The sequence below is a fragment of the Letharia lupina genome (genome assembly GCF_014066315.1).
Source record: "Letharia lupina isolate WasteWater1 chromosome Unknown contig_7, whole genome shotgun sequence".
Lineage (NCBI taxonomy): Eukaryota > Fungi > Ascomycota > Lecanoromycetes > Lecanorales > Parmeliaceae > Letharia > Letharia lupina.
The window spans coordinates 2,127,979-2,145,811 of NW_023502976.1; the positions used below are offsets into that span (position 1 = coordinate 2,127,979).

The 17,833-nt window shown below is 51.5% G+C and overlaps 5 protein-coding genes across 5 annotated transcripts; 2 read left to right on the plus strand and 3 right to left on the minus strand.

Moving 5' to 3' along the window:
* Positions 1-388: 388 nt before the first annotated feature.
* On the minus strand, positions 389-4,017 carry HO133_009870 (uncharacterized protein; the record flags this gene model as incomplete). The annotated part of the gene is made up of 11 exons (XM_037300729.1): positions 389-552; positions 667-1,041; positions 1,115-1,322; positions 1,379-1,455; positions 1,505-1,589; positions 1,641-1,838; positions 1,915-2,259; positions 2,314-2,334; positions 2,386-2,517; positions 3,256-3,830; positions 3,981-4,017. 11 exons carry the CDS (start codon positions 4,015-4,017, stop codon positions 389-391), a joined length of 2,217 nt encoding a protein of 738 aa, XP_037154577.1.
* Positions 4,018-4,656: 639 nt separating this feature from the next.
* On the minus strand, positions 4,657-7,717 carry HO133_009871 (uncharacterized protein; the record flags this gene model as incomplete). The annotated part of the gene is made up of 3 exons (XM_037300730.1): positions 4,657-5,403; positions 5,491-7,352; positions 7,417-7,717. The coding sequence occupies 3 exons, from the start codon at positions 7,715-7,717 to the stop codon at positions 4,657-4,659; spliced, it is 2,910 nt and encodes a 969-aa protein (XP_037154578.1).
* Positions 7,718-8,265: 548 nt separating this feature from the next.
* On the plus strand, positions 8,266-9,510 carry HO133_009872 (uncharacterized protein; the record flags this gene model as incomplete). Its single annotated transcript, XM_037300731.1, has 1 exon — positions 8,266-9,510. One exon carries the CDS (start codon positions 8,266-8,268, stop codon positions 9,508-9,510), a length of 1,245 nt encoding a protein of 414 aa, XP_037154579.1.
* A 3,479-nt stretch (positions 9,511-12,989) lies between these two features.
* Positions 12,990-13,589, minus strand: HO133_009873 (uncharacterized protein; the record flags this gene model as incomplete). The annotated part of the gene is made up of 1 exon (XM_037300732.1): positions 12,990-13,589. The coding sequence occupies one exon, from the start codon at positions 13,587-13,589 to the stop codon at positions 12,990-12,992; it is 600 nt and encodes a 199-aa protein (XP_037154580.1).
* A 992-nt stretch (positions 13,590-14,581) lies between these two features.
* Positions 14,582-15,500, plus strand: HO133_009874 (uncharacterized protein; the record flags this gene model as incomplete). Its single annotated transcript, XM_037300733.1, has 2 exons — positions 14,582-14,607; positions 14,858-15,500. The coding sequence occupies 2 exons, from the start codon at positions 14,582-14,584 to the stop codon at positions 15,498-15,500; spliced, it is 669 nt and encodes a 222-aa protein (XP_037154581.1).
* Between the last annotated feature and the right edge of the window lie 2,333 nt (positions 15,501-17,833).

The following is a 17,833-nucleotide window of genomic DNA, read 5'->3' on the forward strand; positions in this document are numbered from 1 at the left end:
GGTGGATGTATGTATGTATGTATCTTAGGTCTGTCTACTAGACTATACATGCTCAACTCGTTCGAAACTAGCCGCTTTTGAGACGTGTTTGATCGATAATGGGTTCGACGTTGGGGATGTGAGGTATGATTACGTGTAGGGATTAGAGGTGGTGTGGTTGATAAGGTTCATTAAGGGAAATAATAGATGAGTAAGTAAGACACACAGGCTTTTCAACCCTCAGCTCCCTCGACAGCGTTTGTATTGAATTGCAATCTAGATGTCGAGATGTCGTGCTTGGCTTATCGGAGAGAGAAAAGAAAACCTAAGGAGAAACCTGAAAAAGAAAAAAAGACAAACAGACAAGATCGATGCGCGTTTAACCATCAATATGTATCTTTCTCACCGATCAAGGAGGCACATCTTTCGTGTTCGTTGTCAATGACGAGTTCGCCGTCTGAGAATTATCCGCGCGGAATGATCCTCCAGTATCACTTCCCCACTCGGATCCTTTCGACTTTCGACTCTGATACGACGCTATGAATTCGCCCAAGCCTTCGGGACCGTTGGAGCCTGCGTGCTATGTATCAGCCTAGATACTCTGTTCAAATGCAAATATGAAAGTCAAAGTGCTAGCCGATGTTGCAGTTGTTGTTGGCGGGGGATTATTTCTTTGGACATCCTTACCATAAGCGTACTCCCTCGGCCTCACCTCCGCGTTCTCATCGTCGAGAAAATGCAGCAGCGGCGTCCAGATCTTCCAACTCGCATCTAGCTCGTCTCCCCGCACACTTCGAGCCTTATCCCCTTTCAGCGCGTCCAGCAGCAACACTTCGTATGCTTCTGGTATTTCGCGGCCGTGGTACGTAAGGTCGAGGTCCATGGCTGAGGTTTTTTGGGTGGTTAGGGATGGGACGAAGGTGTTTATGCTTAGGAAGACGCCTTCGGACGGCTGGACGCGGATGGTCATTGTGTTGCTGGCGAGCGGGTTGGTGGTGAAGATTGCAGCGTTAGTGGAGGGTTTGAAGTGGATTTTGATTTCGGTCAGGGATTCGTTGAGAGCTGAGAGAGTAGTTGAACGTTAGCTGCGTGGGAACAGGAAAATTGGAATAGCGCCAGATAGGAATCTGTCTACCTTTGCCAGCTTTGAGCAAAAACGGAATCCCCGCCCATCGCTCATTTTCAATGTGCCCTACTGCTGCGCAGAAGGTGGCGCATCTGGAGTCATTGGGGACGTCTTCCTCGTCTTTGAAAGCGGGCTTCTCGCCATCTTCGGATTTTTCGTACTGTCCAATGATGGTGTTGACGTACTCGATGGGTAGCATCCAGTCCAAGACTCGGGCCTAGAAGAAATGTCAGCAAAGATGATTCCACATCGCCAGGGGACAGGAGTAAGAACCTTTTCGGCGCACAGATCTTCCGCTGAGAAGGATCTCGGTCGCTCCATTGTGAGCAGTGCGAGTATCTGCGTTAGATCTGCGGCGACGGTAAGACATGAAAATTTTGAAGATGGAAAGAGACTTACGGTTCTGCATCACGTCTCGAATAGCTCCTACACCATTAAAGTAGCTGCCTCGACCTTCTGCTCCTCCAGATTCTGTTATTGAGATCTGGAAACTTGTCAGAGGCTAGAAGTTAAGTTCGCGAAAGATAAAGCCTACCTCGATGTTATCAATGTGCCTGGCGTTCCAAATGGCCCCGAAGATCTCGTTTCCAAACCTCAGTACGAGAAGGTTGTTTACGACTTCTTTTCCGAGATAGTGATCCACGCGGAAGATTTCATCTTCCCTCCAGTTGGGATCCAAGGCCCGCTGTAGTTCTCGTGAACTTTCGAGGTCGTGGCCGAAGGGTTTCTCGATCTGGAAAACAGCGTCAACAGCTCTGTGCCGGATATCCGGCACTTGATTTAGTTTCAAGACAGGAAAGTGTACTGACGATGATTCTGCTCGCACCTCTCTCAGAATAACAGTGCTTCCTCAAACCCTCTTGCATGCCCGTGAAGATACTCGGCGGCAACGCCATATAGAACAGACGATTCTGCTCTTTCTTTCCTGTCCCAAGCTGCTCAAGTCTCCTCCGGAGAGCACGAAAAGACTTTTCACCTCCCTCATGGCCGGATACGTAAGAGCATCTTTGGCAGAATTGCTCCAGTTGCTCTGCAAAACGCGGACTCTCGAGGTTGATGGGCGATCTGATGATGGAGAGGAAGTTGTCATGGGTCATCTCATCCGGGGCAAAACCTACGATCTTGAAGTCGGTGGGAAGGAGACATCTTCGTTCCTAAAAGCTTATTAGGCGTGCTAGCTATTCTTTGGGTTGTGGGTGCGCCCTTACGAGGCCAAAGAGTGCTGGAAACTACGTAAAGCTGTTAGTACCAAACATCGGTCTTACAGAAGTTGAACTCGCCAGCTTCTTCTTTGCAAGATCTCCTGAAGCGCCCAGTATCACCAGAATGGTGTTTTCTTGTATCTCAAGAGGGGCCGACATCCTGTCTCGGCTCTGGCTTGTAGAAGCTCGACGCAATCCACTCTCGTCGGTCTTTCAGATGTTCCAAACAAATAGATGTTTAAATCGTAAGATGATGCAAGAAGAATTATATCCTAGGAGGTACAAGGCGGTCGATTTAATTAGCAGGTCTTCAGCTTTTTCTTGAAATTGTCATCCACTTCTAGTGTAGATGTGCATGGATCCGTTTGATTGAAAATTACTCTAGAGAAAGCGGTCGCATGAGCGGTAGGCGTGAAGCATCTCTGGTGTGATGCTGATGCTGATACTGTCGGTAAAGAGCAGTGACATGATTGTTGCGGTGACTCCAAATCTGGGCAAACGGCACACGTCATCGCAGTACACGAACAGCAAGTCCGCATCGAGCAAACAACATTGGCAGGGAGCATCATTATCATCATCAGCGAGATCAGTACCTCTATTCTACTTCACTTATTACGAGTACAACTTGGAGGAAAAGAGGTAGAATGATGCTTTGCTTTCAAAAGGAAGATCCTACACTGCTAGTGCAGCTCCCGCGTGTACGTAAAGGCCAGGCTCAAGAGCCAAAGCCTGCTTTGATGATACAATGATACAATGACATGCCCTGAAGCACGTCGCGCTTTTGCTGTCGAGGGGCGTAATGAATACACCACCGCCCATCTCAAATCCCTTTCATCCATCAGGCACCCTCGATCGAGCAAAAAGAAACCTGTTCCCATCACAATGCACTGTAGACACTCTGGTAGAGTCAATGCCTTACTTCGCTTGACTCCTTGTCCTTTTACCCACCCCCATCGGTTTGGCAGCAGGCTTTTCAGGCTTCTTCTCCTTCTTTGCCTTGGGCGCTGCCTTGGGCGCGGAGGGATCCTTCGCAGGCCTCCCCCTTCCCTTCTTCTCTCCCTCAGCTTTAGCCGGCTTCTCTTTCTTCTCCTTTGGCGCAGCCTTCTCCTTCTTCTCCTTCGGTTCCTTCTTTTCCTTTGGCGTAGCAGCAGCGCCCTTGGGTCTCCCCCTTGACTTCTTCGCCTCCTTCACCTGCTCGGGTTCTTCGGTGGCTTTGCGCTTGTTGGCAGGGGATTTGGCGGGAAGTTTGGTTTTGGCGGGCGTGGCTTCGGGCTCTTCCTCGGCGGGAGAATCTTCTTGTTCTTTCGTGCCGTTGGCGTCACCAGAGGCTTTTTCTTCGACGTTAAGCTCGGATTGGTTCTTCACGACGTCGTTGCCGGGGCGGGCGAGGTGGATCGCAGGGTCATTGGGTTGGGCGGATTTCTTGATGGTGTTGCCGCGTTTGGATTGGACCGAGACTTCGCCTTCGGCTTTCTTTTCGGCGACTTCTCCGGATGGGGTGGAGCCGTTCCAGTTCCAGGAGGCTGTCGATAAAGAAGGAATGTCAGTCGCATTTGGTAAACATGGGAGCAGATCTTGACATTCAGAGATACAGTACGCTCAAATTGATGGGTAGAAGCCGCAAAATGAGAGTGGTTGCTCACGCGCAACGCGCTGCAAGAAGCTCCACGTACCTTTGTCGCCAACCTCGGGCGTCTTCTCGCTAGCCATGTCGACTGATAGGCTTTGTTGAGATAGAGATACGGGATACGAAGCGGTGGATGGAGTCGCGAGGTTGATGCGACCTAGTTCAAATGAGAAGATTGTATATCGATGTTATGATGTGTGAAAGGAAGGAAGGAAAGAAGGGCGAGAATGAAGCTGAGGTTGCGCCAGAAGGGGGGAGTTGTTTTGTCTTGGCGATTCTGGCGCGGCGATCGGCGACTTGGATTATGCGCTAGTGTGGGCTAGTAAAATAGCACTGGCAGAAAGACCTCATGATGAAGGTAAGAATGTTCCGGCAACCAATAATGAAAAGGCTTATGTTAATAGTGATCAGTGACCAATGACCAGTGTACGAGATGTGATAGCACCACCCATTAATCCTTCAATATAGAGCACTGAATTCAAGTGAGCCAGACAAGTGCCTTGCTGGCATGCTTGTCATTCAATTCGACTATAGAATACATGGGTGCCTCTCTAATGAGGATCAAGTCACTCCCTTTAGGAGCCATCTCCTATTCATCAGATGCTCCATAATATGCTGAAACCCAGCTGTCATACCTTTGTTGCGAGAGAAGAGTGCGCACCCAAGTGAAAGGACAAGTCGTCGGAAAGTAGCATCTGTGCATGCACCGGCACTTCTAGAAACTAGTGCCCATAGTTGGCACCCCATCCACCGCGATTGCTGTTTCCATAGAATCCCGAGCCATACCCAGGCCCGTAAGCTCCGTAGCCACCGGCTTGGTGATTCTGTCCTGCAGACTGATGATGCCCGCCGCCTAAGCCTCCGGGCCCTCCACCGTATTGCGAGCCCTGCTGACCATGCATCTGATGGCCCATATATCCACCGTAGCCTTGTTGACTCTGACCTTGACCTTGGCCTTGGGATTGTGGCAATCCTGTCTGACCTGGAACATTTGCAGCAGACCCGGGACGTCCTCCAGGCTGGCCTAACGCAGGACTGGGGCCACCAGGTACTTTGGACGAATCACCATAGTTGCGAAGTGGGTCGTCGTTGCCGCTCTGTTGGCCCATATGAGACCCAAGCCCCGAGTTCTGCGACTGGTAAGTCGACTGAGAACGGCCAAACACATCGGGCATGCTACCATGGTTGCTAGCACCAGCTCCGGAATATTGCTGAGAGTTCTCTGGTGGTTGTGTCGACCCAGTACGCCCATAGTTGCCGAGACCTCCGGGAGCAGCGCTGTCTCTACCAGATGACGCGTGCTGTTGTGCGAATGCACCTGTGTTCGCTGGTGATGCTGAATGCTGGTCGTAGCCCGTCTGCGGGGATGCCCCATACCCTTGATGTGGTTGACCATACATGCCTTGCTTCCCTCCGGCACCTCCGAAAGGTCCTCCTCCATATCCGCCTTGGCTGCCGCCGTACCCGTACTGAGGAGTTTGTGTAAGATACTGATCATCATATCGACGGACGTCGTCAAACATCGGACGCTCGCGACCATATGGATGATTACTTACTTGATGTTGGTTCGCGTATGAGGCATAGTACGGGTGGCCATAGTACGGATGACCATAAGGATATCCTCCATGCTGGCCTCCAGCCTGGCCTTGAGCCTGTTGCTGAAGCATTTGATGCGGTTGACCTGGCTGTTGTTGACCGGATAAAGAAGGGTTCGGGGTCGAGTGGCCGCTGGTTTGAGCTTCGCCGGTTTGGCCGAATCGGTTCTGAGATTGTTGAGCTTGAGTGGTTGCGTACTGAGATCCTTGCTCGGCTGCAGATGAACCGAAAGCACTACTTCCTCTCTGCTGAGATGCGCTAGCATCTTGAGCATTCTGCTGCGATTGCTGACCATAGGTTCCGTAAATGCTATTCTGATAAGCATTTCGCTGACCATCGGAGGTGTGGTATGAGGACATGTCGTTTGACGTAGACGAGTAACCGCCCTGCTGAGGCTGGGTCTGTTGGTGAGGCGGGTTTTGTCCCTGGGAAGTAGAGGGATAGTTATCGAACTGCTGAGACTGCTGGATCTGCTGACCGAACGGCTCATATGCCTTCTGCGCAGGCGCCGATATCTCTTGCTGAGGCGCCTGTTGTCCATAGCGATTGTACGCGTATTGCGAATTTTGGGACTGGAAGCCTGTGTCATTTGGCAAGGCTTGACTTGGCTGCTGTACGGCAGATGGTTGAATTACGGGTGGCAATCCTGGAGCTTGTCTAGGTGTCGGAAGAGGATCGTTCACCTGAGGTTGAGATGAGAAGCTCTGTTGCTGAGGCGCCGGTGGAAGTGCAGCTCTTGGTGCAATTGGAGAATGCTGAGGTGGTTGCGCCCGAGTCTCAGCGTCTTCTCGATCACTGTCAACGTCCACATCTTCCGTAGTCCCGTTCAGCCCCATGCTTCCGAATTGCACCGCTGCCCGATCAACTGCATGCTTCCCCGGCATTACCACAGCCTCTTGCTGCTCCTGAATCTTTCGCTGGTAACTCGGCGAGCGTCCTGGCATTCCTGTCGCTTTGTATGCACTCGTGGCAAAACCGCCAAGTGGAGGCCGCGAACCTGATTTTTGCTGAGACGGATGAATGGGAGTGGCACCACCTGCTCCATTTTGTGGATCTATGGTGCTCGCCACTGTACTGGCTGCAGTGGCTGACGGTGGAGGTCCAGAAGCATCGAGGACCTGTTCGAGGTTTGTCTCCGTCAATTCATCCTTCGAAGGGGTAATATTGGCAGGTGGCTCGGAGGCTGCCAAGTCAGATGTTGGAGGAGTGTTTGGGATTTCCGATGTCTCATTCACCGTTACAGGTGGCGGTAGCCCAGGCATACTCGTGTCCTCGGGAATCAATGTGGACGTAATTGGTGGCTGAACAGGGGCATCATGGCTCGGGACTGCGCGAGGTGCCTTGGGTGGGGCAGGGGCAGGGGCAGGCTTGCTGAACATGCTAGCCCAGCTACGAGTACCATCAGGCTTCGAGGGTGGCTTAACCTCTTCGACTGGTGGTGTAGGTGCTACATCTGCCGAGATGTTCTCCCAGGATGATTCCATCGGTGTGCTGTCTGCTGCTGGCTGTTCCCAACCAGCAGTTGCACCATCTGAGACCGGTGTGTCTAATTCGGATGTATTCCCTGCAGGGATTGAGTTGGTCTTGCCGGCGCTTGTACTACGCACGCCGTTGGCTGCAGAAGCACCTCTGCCGCCGCGCGGTGCCCCTCTGCCACGGTCTGAGCCACGGCCTCGACCGCCGCGCACGCTCTCAAATCCACCTCTTCCACGTCCACCGCGAGCTGAGGTCGAGACCTCCGCGCCGGATGATGGCTCTTTGGCCTTTGACTGAGATCGTTCTTTGGTCTTCTTCTTCACCTCGCCCCATTGAGAAATGTTACCTGTAGAAGCGGATCCCATTAACGGACGGCATTCAAATCAAGTAGATAAAAGCGGAATACGTACCCTCGGAGATTCGATCAATGGTCCCCTCCAGATCACCGTTAGTCTCCTGCAATGCGAAAACGAGGTCCTCGTCGGTCCAGTCTGGGAACATTTCTTTGATCGTGCTGAGCTTAGGGGCATACATCTTCTTTAGGTCTCCAAGCTCTCCTTCGTCTTCATAGGGTATTTCTGTAGGGATCTCTTCTTTGTGTCCGTTTGCTTGTCGACTGCCGCCTCGACCACCTCGACTGCTGTAGCCTCCGCGACCTCGACCGGAGCCTCGACCTCTTGGAGCCGATGGCCGCGATTTTACTTCCGACATGATGAAGATGTTGTGTACTGTACGTGAGGAGGTTCGGTGATTGTTGGACAAAGGACTGGAACTTATTTGTTCCACGTGAGGTCTTCGATCTTCAAGGGCGGAGGCCTAGGTCGAACTCACGAAGAAACCAAGGCGGAGTAGAGTAATTTGGGCAGACGTATGAAGGAGGAGAATTGGACTCAGGAATAGGAAGAGGCAAGGTTGAAAGAATCGAGGGTGATCTTTGTGAAGCTCTGCCTGCCCTGGTCACGACTAAAGCGCGTATCCTAGAGTCGATTTGAGTTTAGCGCCCGCTGCTTACTAAGGAGCCGCTTCGCTACCATCATGAGATTGATGACCCCTCGTGCCCTCGCCTCACTTCACTATTGACATGTCACAATTGACATGTCTACAAATAGTTGAAGAGAATACATTGATTCACGATTGTTGTTCATTGCATGCTGTGCCGACAAGGACACAATGCAAGTGATCAAATGCCTTGATGTTGAAATCACTTCCTTACTTTGCTATTGCAGCCTACTACTACCTGCACCATCATCCCGCCCAATATGAAGACAGCTGTAGCTCACAGTTGGAAGTCTTTAGCTTCGAAGATACTTCCGCCTCTGCCCCTGTCGGCTCGAGAGTCACAGCGGCTCCTTTCACTCCTCAACGCCTCTTTCGAGCAGCAACTTGACCGCGAATATTCATCCGAATCGTCAAGCATCGAGCACTACGCCAACCATCATCTACAATCCATTTTGACAAACCCCCTCTTCGAGGCAAAGCCTCGAATGCGTGCCTCTTCCAGCAAGAAAGGTCACTTCAGTGGAAGGCGCCTGGGACAGCTACAAACCCTTATGGAACGACCTATGGACGCCTTCAAGGAGCGGGTCTCCCAGGGAACAGCAGATTTGGGGACAGCAAAGGCTTTCCTCAATATCCAGTACAGGGCTTGCTTGGCTTCTCCGGCCGCCATGCCTAGGGCAGCGATGCAGTCTTCTGGAGCGGCACCGACCATCCTCCAATGGCTGTGGTCTTCTGGCATGGAAGACACAGGAGAATTCCTTACGGACCAGGAGTTTGTCGCTCATTTGGTCCCTTTCCTCATTGCAGAGGGCCGGCAACCTCGGATTCTGCGCTGGCTACATCGGTTCCACAACCCGGAAGAGAAGCCATTCCCGAGTCTACGCGGATTGGAGACCTGCCGCATAAAAGGCTTCTTGTTCGCAAGGATGATCGAAGCAGAGGCGAAAATTGGGGATGGACTGGAGTCTGCAATCACTTTATTTATTCGAAGCCTTGATGGGCTCCGGAGCTCTGGGTCGACCAAGCGTTCATTGCAGAACGGTGCTATACGGGCAGCGTGGATGCTGACAAAATCCATTCTTCGTCTGCCAAAGGCAGCGCGGCCTGAGCCTAGCACCATTCAATCCTTTTTAGAAAAGATGAGAACTTTCGATGCCGCCCCTCTACTCAGTGCAACCCTTAGCATCTATATCTCGGAGCGGCGTGATCCCCAGCCGGCTTTGACATATCTTCAAAATACCTCCGCTAAGGCACTAGTGAACAGGAATGCTGGGCAGTGGTCTCATATTGTTCTTCTTGGGTTGAGAGCAGCGGAACTGTTTCTACGGGATGGTCGCCAAACCGAAGCCCTCTGGATCATGGGATTCCTGCAGGAAAATTTCGCACTCGAATTAGCCTCGCCGCCAGACCCAACTCGTAAAGTTCGTGCCTCCGGTCAACCCGAGATGATGTCGAGAAGGGAGAAGGACAGTCTACTCTTGCTGGATACGTTGACAGCACAATGAATATACCTTGCGTCCAAGGCCTAGTGACTGTTAAGTGCACAGAACCATGGCTTTATCATCGCAGGGACCGACAAAGGATCTAAGAGGTTTTCGCTTGTTCATGGCTAAAACGATGCTCTGATCACCGGCAGTGTTGCCGTTCGATCAGACTCATCTTGTCTCTAGCGGTACCAGTCTACTCGTTTGGTATAACTCATCAGTCGCTGCAAATACCGTCTGGCTCCGCATTTCAATCACGCTGAAACTGGGAGCCTGCGGACGTCGCATGTGCACAGCGAGCGATCGCTACTATCGCGAAAGAACCTTACTGTTGAAGTCTTTGGGGTCGACTCCAGGGCTTGCGCAAATGATGGACACACCATTGTTTCAAGTTGAAGCTCTGGTCATATGCATACTTGCACAGTGTATGTGTCCTTGGAAGATCGAGCAAATCAAGCTTGTGCAGTAGGGTTCTCGCCATCGACATCCAGTGGCATAAGTCGAGGGCTTGCATCGATCACTTTCCTCTCTCTTAAAGTGACGTACGGGACGCTGCTTTCTTGTGACTCAAGCCAGCTGCTTGTTGTGTTTAATCAAGTTTGCCTGGTTGTTTTACCTCCGTTTCGGTGATGGCTAGAAAATGGCTGGATTTGCAAAATTATCCCATGCTGTTCTGAGCTTTTCTATGGTTGGATACGCGGGACTGGGCTGGATATGGTGAGCATGTGTGATAGTGCTCCGCTTTCAAGGGCCCATAGTCAAAAGCTTTGGCGATTAATCTTTCCACAAAGCCAGCCTATTCAAAACATCAAGTGTCAAATTCGTCAACTGCTTCAAAGTTTGAGGGCCCGCCCCAGGCATAGTTTTTGATCCTGAGATCTGAGAAATAGAACTATCGCTTGATCTTTCAGCCGATAAACGATCCTACGGCTCGCGGCTGTTCTCGGCTTATTATCCCCCTTCCTCGAGACCATGCTCAAAATCGAAGATGAATCATGGCTGGAGATCGGTATTGCCTTTATAATTCCTCAACATTTTTCTATTTAGCGGAGTTTACCGCCCACCCAAAGGAAGCCTTCCGTGCTCATGGTACGTCGCTGATTTGTGGCCGCTTGCCGAACCCTGAATAGAAGCTCCAGCCAGGGTCAAAGTTCTACTCCGAGCTTGTACAGACCATGCAAGCCTCCACCGTTCGAAGCAGCTGTGACTATTGGAATCGCCAGACAACGCTTGGAAGATCTTCGAAGCAAACAAAGGAACTTTGGACGATGACAGCAACACCAGAGATCGAGCACAATCAAGAGTATCTTGACTGCTTTGATGACTGCTAGTTTCTCGGACTTCTCAAAACCAGATGCAAAACCAGGTGGATCATCCCCTCAGATTCCATTGGCATGGGAATGGTCGGTCGAAGCCAGCTTCCGAGTGTTGTGAGTCCATACCATCCACATTCTCGTACGCCGCCAGCCTTTCAACAGCCAGCGCTGCCAAGATATAAATTCACGGCGCTTTGATCCACGAGCTTTGCCATGACTTACTGCAAATCTATGGCCGCATATGCCATGTTTCCATGGCCATTTATATACCTCTATGGACTTGAGCGCCATGGAAAAGTCTGGGCAGATCTCTTTCTGGGTTCGAACTGCCGTAAGCACGGATTGATTTCGGGCTGGACATGCAGCCTGGAGCACGAAACTTCGAATATGCAGCCGCTGATTGATTCGTGGCGGTTGGTGGAACTGTCACCAAATCTCAAGCAGCAAATATCAGCCGGACACAGCGTAAATAGTCCTCACAAATGCAGCATTTGTAGAATTGCAGTAGGTCCCAAAACAAGAAAAAACAACCTTGCTCTCCAGTCTCCGACAACTAATAACTCTTCCCAAACGTGCGTGCATGCTCCCGTCGCCTGGACTAGCCCTTGCTTCACCCCATTCGTGATACGCCTCCTGGTCGATAGTCTTACAGCGACATACATAGCGATCTTTCCACCCGCTCTGCTAGTAACGGCCCTCTGGTCTGACGAGTTGTGAATCCAAGGGTTTTGGCGTTGACGGATGGCTGAAGTAGGCTTCCTGATCGGTGGAGATGCATTGGGGAAATTGGGGCGCGCTCTACTTATTCTGACTTTACTGCGTTTCGTGAGTGGAGAGGCAGTGGCTCGGCTCAGCTGAATTTGACATCATCCAAGATCGTTAAAGATCCCATTTATCTTGTTTGCATCATTTGACATTGCTACGCAGAGCATGTCTGCAATGGAGCTCTCACTAGTATGAACATGGTCGTTCGTGGAGAATTGCAAACGCGTCTCTACATCTGTATCCCTATCTCTATCTCGACCCCAAGGTCCCCCAATCCACTACCGCCAAGCATACATAACACCTTGGCTTGATAATAGCGCACACAATTGAGAGGAGATACTTTGCTAAGCGTCCGACAGAGGCATCGACTTCCTCCGCGGCAAAGACCACTCGAAACCCATCGCTGTTGATGCATACGGGCTCGCTTTCCACGCAAGAGCTAATCTTGATACCTAGCACGCCCCGTCGACGGCCAGCAAGCGTAGCCGCGTTGGCGCAACCTCCGCCGGCGTCATCGTACTCGCGTTCAAGTAACGCATGATCCGCAAGCTTTCGGCCTCGTCTGGATGCAGCGGTGGGAAAGGCGTGCGGGGCTTAGGTTGGGAATGCGGTCGTGGTAGAGGGTCCATAGCACTTCTTCTACAGGAGGATCATCCGCGTTGTTCGAGTGGTTGTATAGTTGGTAGATGCGCCAGAACGTGGTAGTGCAGGTGAGGCGGGATGGGTGGGCTGCTGCGGGTTTTTATTAGTTTGAGAGGTGAGGTGCTGCGGGTTTTTATTAGTTTGAGAGGTGATGCGGAGCGGTGGAAATGGCGTGGTAAGGGTTGTAAGCGTGGACATCCCCGACTGTGAAAGACGCGTACGGCGGTGGGATTTGGTGCAATCGCTTTTTTGACATAGTATGAGTAATGGCTAGAGACTTGCTTTCTATTCCTCTCTTTGCCCGAGCGTTTGTATATCGCAACCGAAATGATTTTGTTGCGACATCCCTTGCCGTCCGGCTTTGCTACCATCGTTGCTGTTCGGGGGCGAGCTTCACGACACTCGGGCTCGGTATAGCATCTACCTTCGAGCTAGGCATCCTCGATATGTGGAGGCCAATGGTCACTATAATATTCCCGATATCCCTGCCTGAGACCAAGGTAATGAGGCACTCTCCATAGATCGGCGTGTGATACAGTCGAGGAAGAAAGCCACTGTCTTCTGATTTGCAAGACTGATCTTGGTGGGAAGATAATGTCGTAAAGCTCTAGACGTAGCTCCGTAGGCAAGAGGCTGAGACGATCGATCGCGGTCGCCACCATTCTAGCTTGGCATTTCGCAATTCTGAGGTTGGGGCATCTCAGGATATGTAGAGACCAGGATCGTGCCCTTGCTCAAGAGCTGGTCATCCCTTGCATGTTAGATGTGCAAAATCATCTAACGCGGGAACATGAAATCCCTCATATGCCGCCAATGACCTCTGTCGTACCGATACAGCGACAAGCCATCAACTTGCCCTTGGGATCCTTCAAAATTCTTCTGTAGCTCCTCCAATGTCCTTTGAGGGACCCCATCTTCCACTTTGTTCTGTATTGTATAGTGGGCCTTGAAGCTCTTATCCTGTTTGCTCAGGAAGTCCTCCCATTTCTCCTTCAATCCATTGTAGATCGCTCGGGATGGTGGGGAATTCACATCGATGGCTACGCCATGACCTAGGAGGTATACCTTGCCCGTGGCGATTGGGAAGGACTGCTGCCTCTCGGCTGCAGCGCTGATATCGGCCTCGATGGTGGCGAGGTGGGAGCCTGGAAGAGCGCGGAAGAGGGCGATATGGGCGGAGAGCTTATTGAGCTTTGGTGGGAAGTATTGAGTGCGGAGAGCAGTGACGCGCTTATGATGCTCAGGATCTGTGTGTAGAGCAAGTATATAGCTATCTTCCTCTTCTTGGGCCGTATTGGGAGTATGATCAGCTCGGCGAGCGTATTTGTCTGCAGTATAGGGAGCAGAGGATGATTGGTGGCTGTTAGATGTGGTCATGGTTTCTGTTAATTGCGAAGTCAGCTTCGTGCGTTTGCTCCAGCTTGCATTGCGGAAGGCAGAGCGCATGACGGGTAGGGTATGGCAGCAGATAGGATTGTATCAGAAATGTGCCCCTTTCGAGAGTAGTGTAGGGTTAGGGCTGGTACTACTCCAGCGCTGTGGGGGACTTTTGGTGTCGACCACTCGACTTCTGTGTTCACTGCGCAATACCTTTTGAATCAATCTTTTAAAAACTACTACTGCTAATCCTCTCTGATGTGTACGGTCATTCTCGCACGCAACATTGCGTAGATGAGTCACGAAGCGGCGGCTCCGAAGCGTTGGCTCTGTAAGCATGCAGCAAAGCAGGACCACACAATCACATCTCCATCTCAGAAGCAGTCGTTGAATAGATACTGGCCCCTTAGCTTGCTTATATATTGTTTTGTAACCGGCGAGGTGCATTCCTAATTAAGCTAGACGGCTTAGCAGTGTCTGCATCACAATCATCGCGCCTCCAGTTATCTCACCTCACATCCTCCTTACGATGCATCCGTGGGACTGCGGCGATGTAGACCGCAGCTGTTTGCTGTCTTCTGAGAAAAGAGCCTGGGTCTCTCACTAACATGTCCATGCGTCGAAAAGAGCATGCTGCTCGTTTTAAATCGTTATATTCGAGCATGAGGACCATTGGGCGACATGATGGCCTCATCAAGGTAGTTATGCGCAGGTAGGCGAATTGATATGTTTCAATGAGTATCCCAAGATAATCACTGTGTCTTGAAAAAATCCTCTCAAGCATGCACTATAAAGGATTGGTATTCCCAACTCCTCCGTCCCACTGCTATCATCCTCATCGTCCCTCATCGCACTGCGCTTGACTCGACTTTCTTGCAGAATCACCTTGCACTTTAGAGCCATGAAGTTTAACGCTCGTGGTGGGATTTCCATCCTCGAATTGTTTCTTTACTTCCCCTCCTTCTTCATTGCAGTCTACATCTGCTACCGTCATGGCTTCGGCCGCTCCTCTGGTTGGGTCTTCACACTCATCCTCTGCCTTATCCGTATCATAGGAGCGTGCTGCCAGCTCGCTACTTACCACAGCAAATCACAAGGCCTATTCGAAGCCACCATCATTCTGGACTCCGTGGGCGTTTCGCCCCTGCTTCTAGCAACACTTGGACTCCTTTCTCGATGGTAATAATATCTTCACCCAGAAACAACCCTTTCCTCTTCCCCTTCCCCAAACCCTTCGCCTTCACGAGAGACTGATAGAACTCTCACAGCATCGACTCAATCAAAAAAACTAGCACCTTCCCCCTCAGCGCCATCCACTTCCGCACAATCCAACTCCTCATCACCATCGGCCTAATCCTGAGTATTGCCGGCGGCAGCAATAGCATCAGCTCAGGTGACAATTTCAAAGTGCAATCCACCTCCAAAGTCGGCATCATCCTCTACATCCTCGCCTACGTCGCCCTCACCCTCATTAGCCTCCTCACCGGTTTCAAGCTCTCCCAGGCCGCAAGCGGCGAAAAGCGGCTCCTCCTAGCAGTGATCCTTGCGCTGCCCTTCATCCTCGTCAGACTCGTCTACTCCACCCTCGCCGCTCTGACGCATTTCCAGGAATTTAACCTCCTGACGGGTTCGGTTGCCATCTTCGCCATCATGGCCGTCGCCATGGAGTTCGCCGTGGTTCTAATCTACCTCGTCACCGGGTGGACAACCAACGTGGTCCCTGCTTCTCAGCGTGGTCCGATCATGTCTCGCCCGTGGAAGGGAAATTCGCATGGCGCCATCTTTCACCCTGGTGGCCGTCAAGGTCGCAGGCAGGGCCCTATTCATGGCTTGGTCAATGCCGCTGTCGCCGCCGCGCAACAGCAAACTGCTCAGCAGAGCGGCGAGGTGGGGCGGTCCGGCATGCGTTAATGATGCTTCCGCATTGTTTGGTTGAGTTTCAGGTGCTCACCCTACGTGCTCGAGCGATTTGTGATTCATGATCAGTGTTGGCTGCGGAAGGAAAGGAAATGCGGTCTTGCAGAGAGCAATGTGGGGAGGACTCTAGCCTTGTTTAGATTTCAGCAAATTTAGTGCTTTTTGGGCGAAAAGTATTCGTCACCGAGATCTGGTGTTACTTGACGCTTCACCCCTGCTCAGCCAACTCACTCGCTAGATGTGTCCGAGCTTCTGAGTGAGTGAGAGGGTGGGGTAACACTTCTCATGGCTTCTGCCGCCAAGCGGTCATCATCGATATCCTCTCCACTTTCGGAGTGTACTGTTCGTCTCTACCATTGAAAATGAGTGTTTCGCTGCTATTGCCTTCGAATCTAGGCAGGATCCTCTTTGAGAACAAATGACAATATTCGAGGCCATCACCGTTATCTAGTCAATTTATGAGGCATGAAGTGAGATACAGTTCACCTTGACTGCCTTGCTCATTGATGATTGACAACAGACGGGCCGATTGCGGAATCAAGTTCCTGAACTGGCGACAATCGCTCGCAGTAGATCGGCCATATCAAGGACTTCTTGTGCTTCATCTCTCTCAGACACGACGCTGATATCAACTGTTGCGGCATACCTTCGGTGTATAAGACCCAACCGTGACGCGTGTCTTCTGCAAGTCACCCCAGAGACGTCCTGTAAAAACGTCAAGCTGGTTAGGGAACAACAATACGAGTCAGGGCATACGGCTTCAGACCCTAGAGAGCACATCGAAGATTTCGATCAAGACCCTGTTCTGATGCTGTCACTCAGTCCTTCGAACCGAGTGAGCCCTTGTGGTACTGGGCGGACTTTGCCTCCAGCGGACCCTATCTAGAGCCCTCGCAGTACGCACGTCTCTCACCTGCTCCGGCGTCGCGCGTTGCGTCTACGCCAGGGCCGACATGCTCAAGATGCAGCACACTCGGCTTCGACACGAGCCTCACCGAGTGGCATTTGGAATGGTTGTGGTGCCAACTAGAATACCTGCTGGGTACTTACTGTTGACGACGGACTGAAATGAAATCTTTACGCAGTTTCTGCCGACCTGTGGTCGAAGATTTTGGATCAGCGTGTCCGGAAGTCGTCTCGGATGACAGGGCTCTGGTATCCGGACCGTATGATCAGATCTACCCGGGTAGCGCAACGGTTGGATCGACTCGCCCTTCTCTTCACTTGATAGCAAAGACGGGTAAGATGCGAGGTGCCTACCGCTATACACCGCCTATCTGCTCTCACGAGACACTCATCGAGCCGGAAAATCGTCGAAGGTGCGACCTATCTGCTGGGAAGTAACTCGCGTCTCATGGGACGGCATCCCTTGTACCATGGATGGCTCGTCGCTCATCACGTTACGCCGATTCTTCCACGCTGCTGGAGAAAGTCTTGCAGAGATGCTCGTACGCGGTGCAGGCGAATTAGAGCTCTGTGAGGTTCGGAGCGATTGGTCGGGCCTGGGTCGTTGAGGTTCGATGGTGCGGAGACGGTGTGGCTGATCAAGCGGCAGGCATCTTTTCGCCCGATCGTGTCGTGTAACACGTAGCTACGGTCTGGGGGAAATAGCAAGGCTTACAGTCCACTAAGGCAAGTTGATCCGGACTGTCGGAGCAAGGAGCGTTGAACGGGGTTAGGTGACTTTGCGCAGTCCTGGAGATTGAGCGGAGTACTATCGATCGTGCTCGATGAAAGTCCGTGCTCACTCGTGCGTTTCACTGATAGGACATCTCAACTCGCATTTCCTCATCCTTAATTCCGCCTTCCACATCTCCCGTCTTCCCAGCTCCAGTTAAGTCTTCAGGAAGAACCTTGCCGCCGTCTGTGTGTCTCGCCAATCTCTTCGGCCAAGCGAAAAGAATTCCGATTAGCGGCATTGTGGAACAGAGACTCCACCGTCAAAGTCAGCATGACAGAGGGTTGCTTTCATTCATTCTGGTAGACGGCAAATCCGTATCCGTCAATCTCCTAGACCTTTCATTGAGATCCTGTATTAGGTATAACCACCTGGTAAGTTTGCACTTCATTATTACATGGACTGGATTTCACTTTGTGTCAATAGCAACATAAATGGCCGATGATGCCTAGATATCATTCCAGACCGAGCCGTCTAGACACTAGTGATATAGGTCTCAATGCGACCGATGGGGCGTTAATCGGCACTAATATTCTCAAAACGCTCTTTCTATCTATGTTGGACTCGTAGTAACTGAAAAAATGACCTCTGTCATCGCGGTTGACAATGTGTGAAGCTGACGTTTCGGACGTTGGCCGCAAGCCTGAGA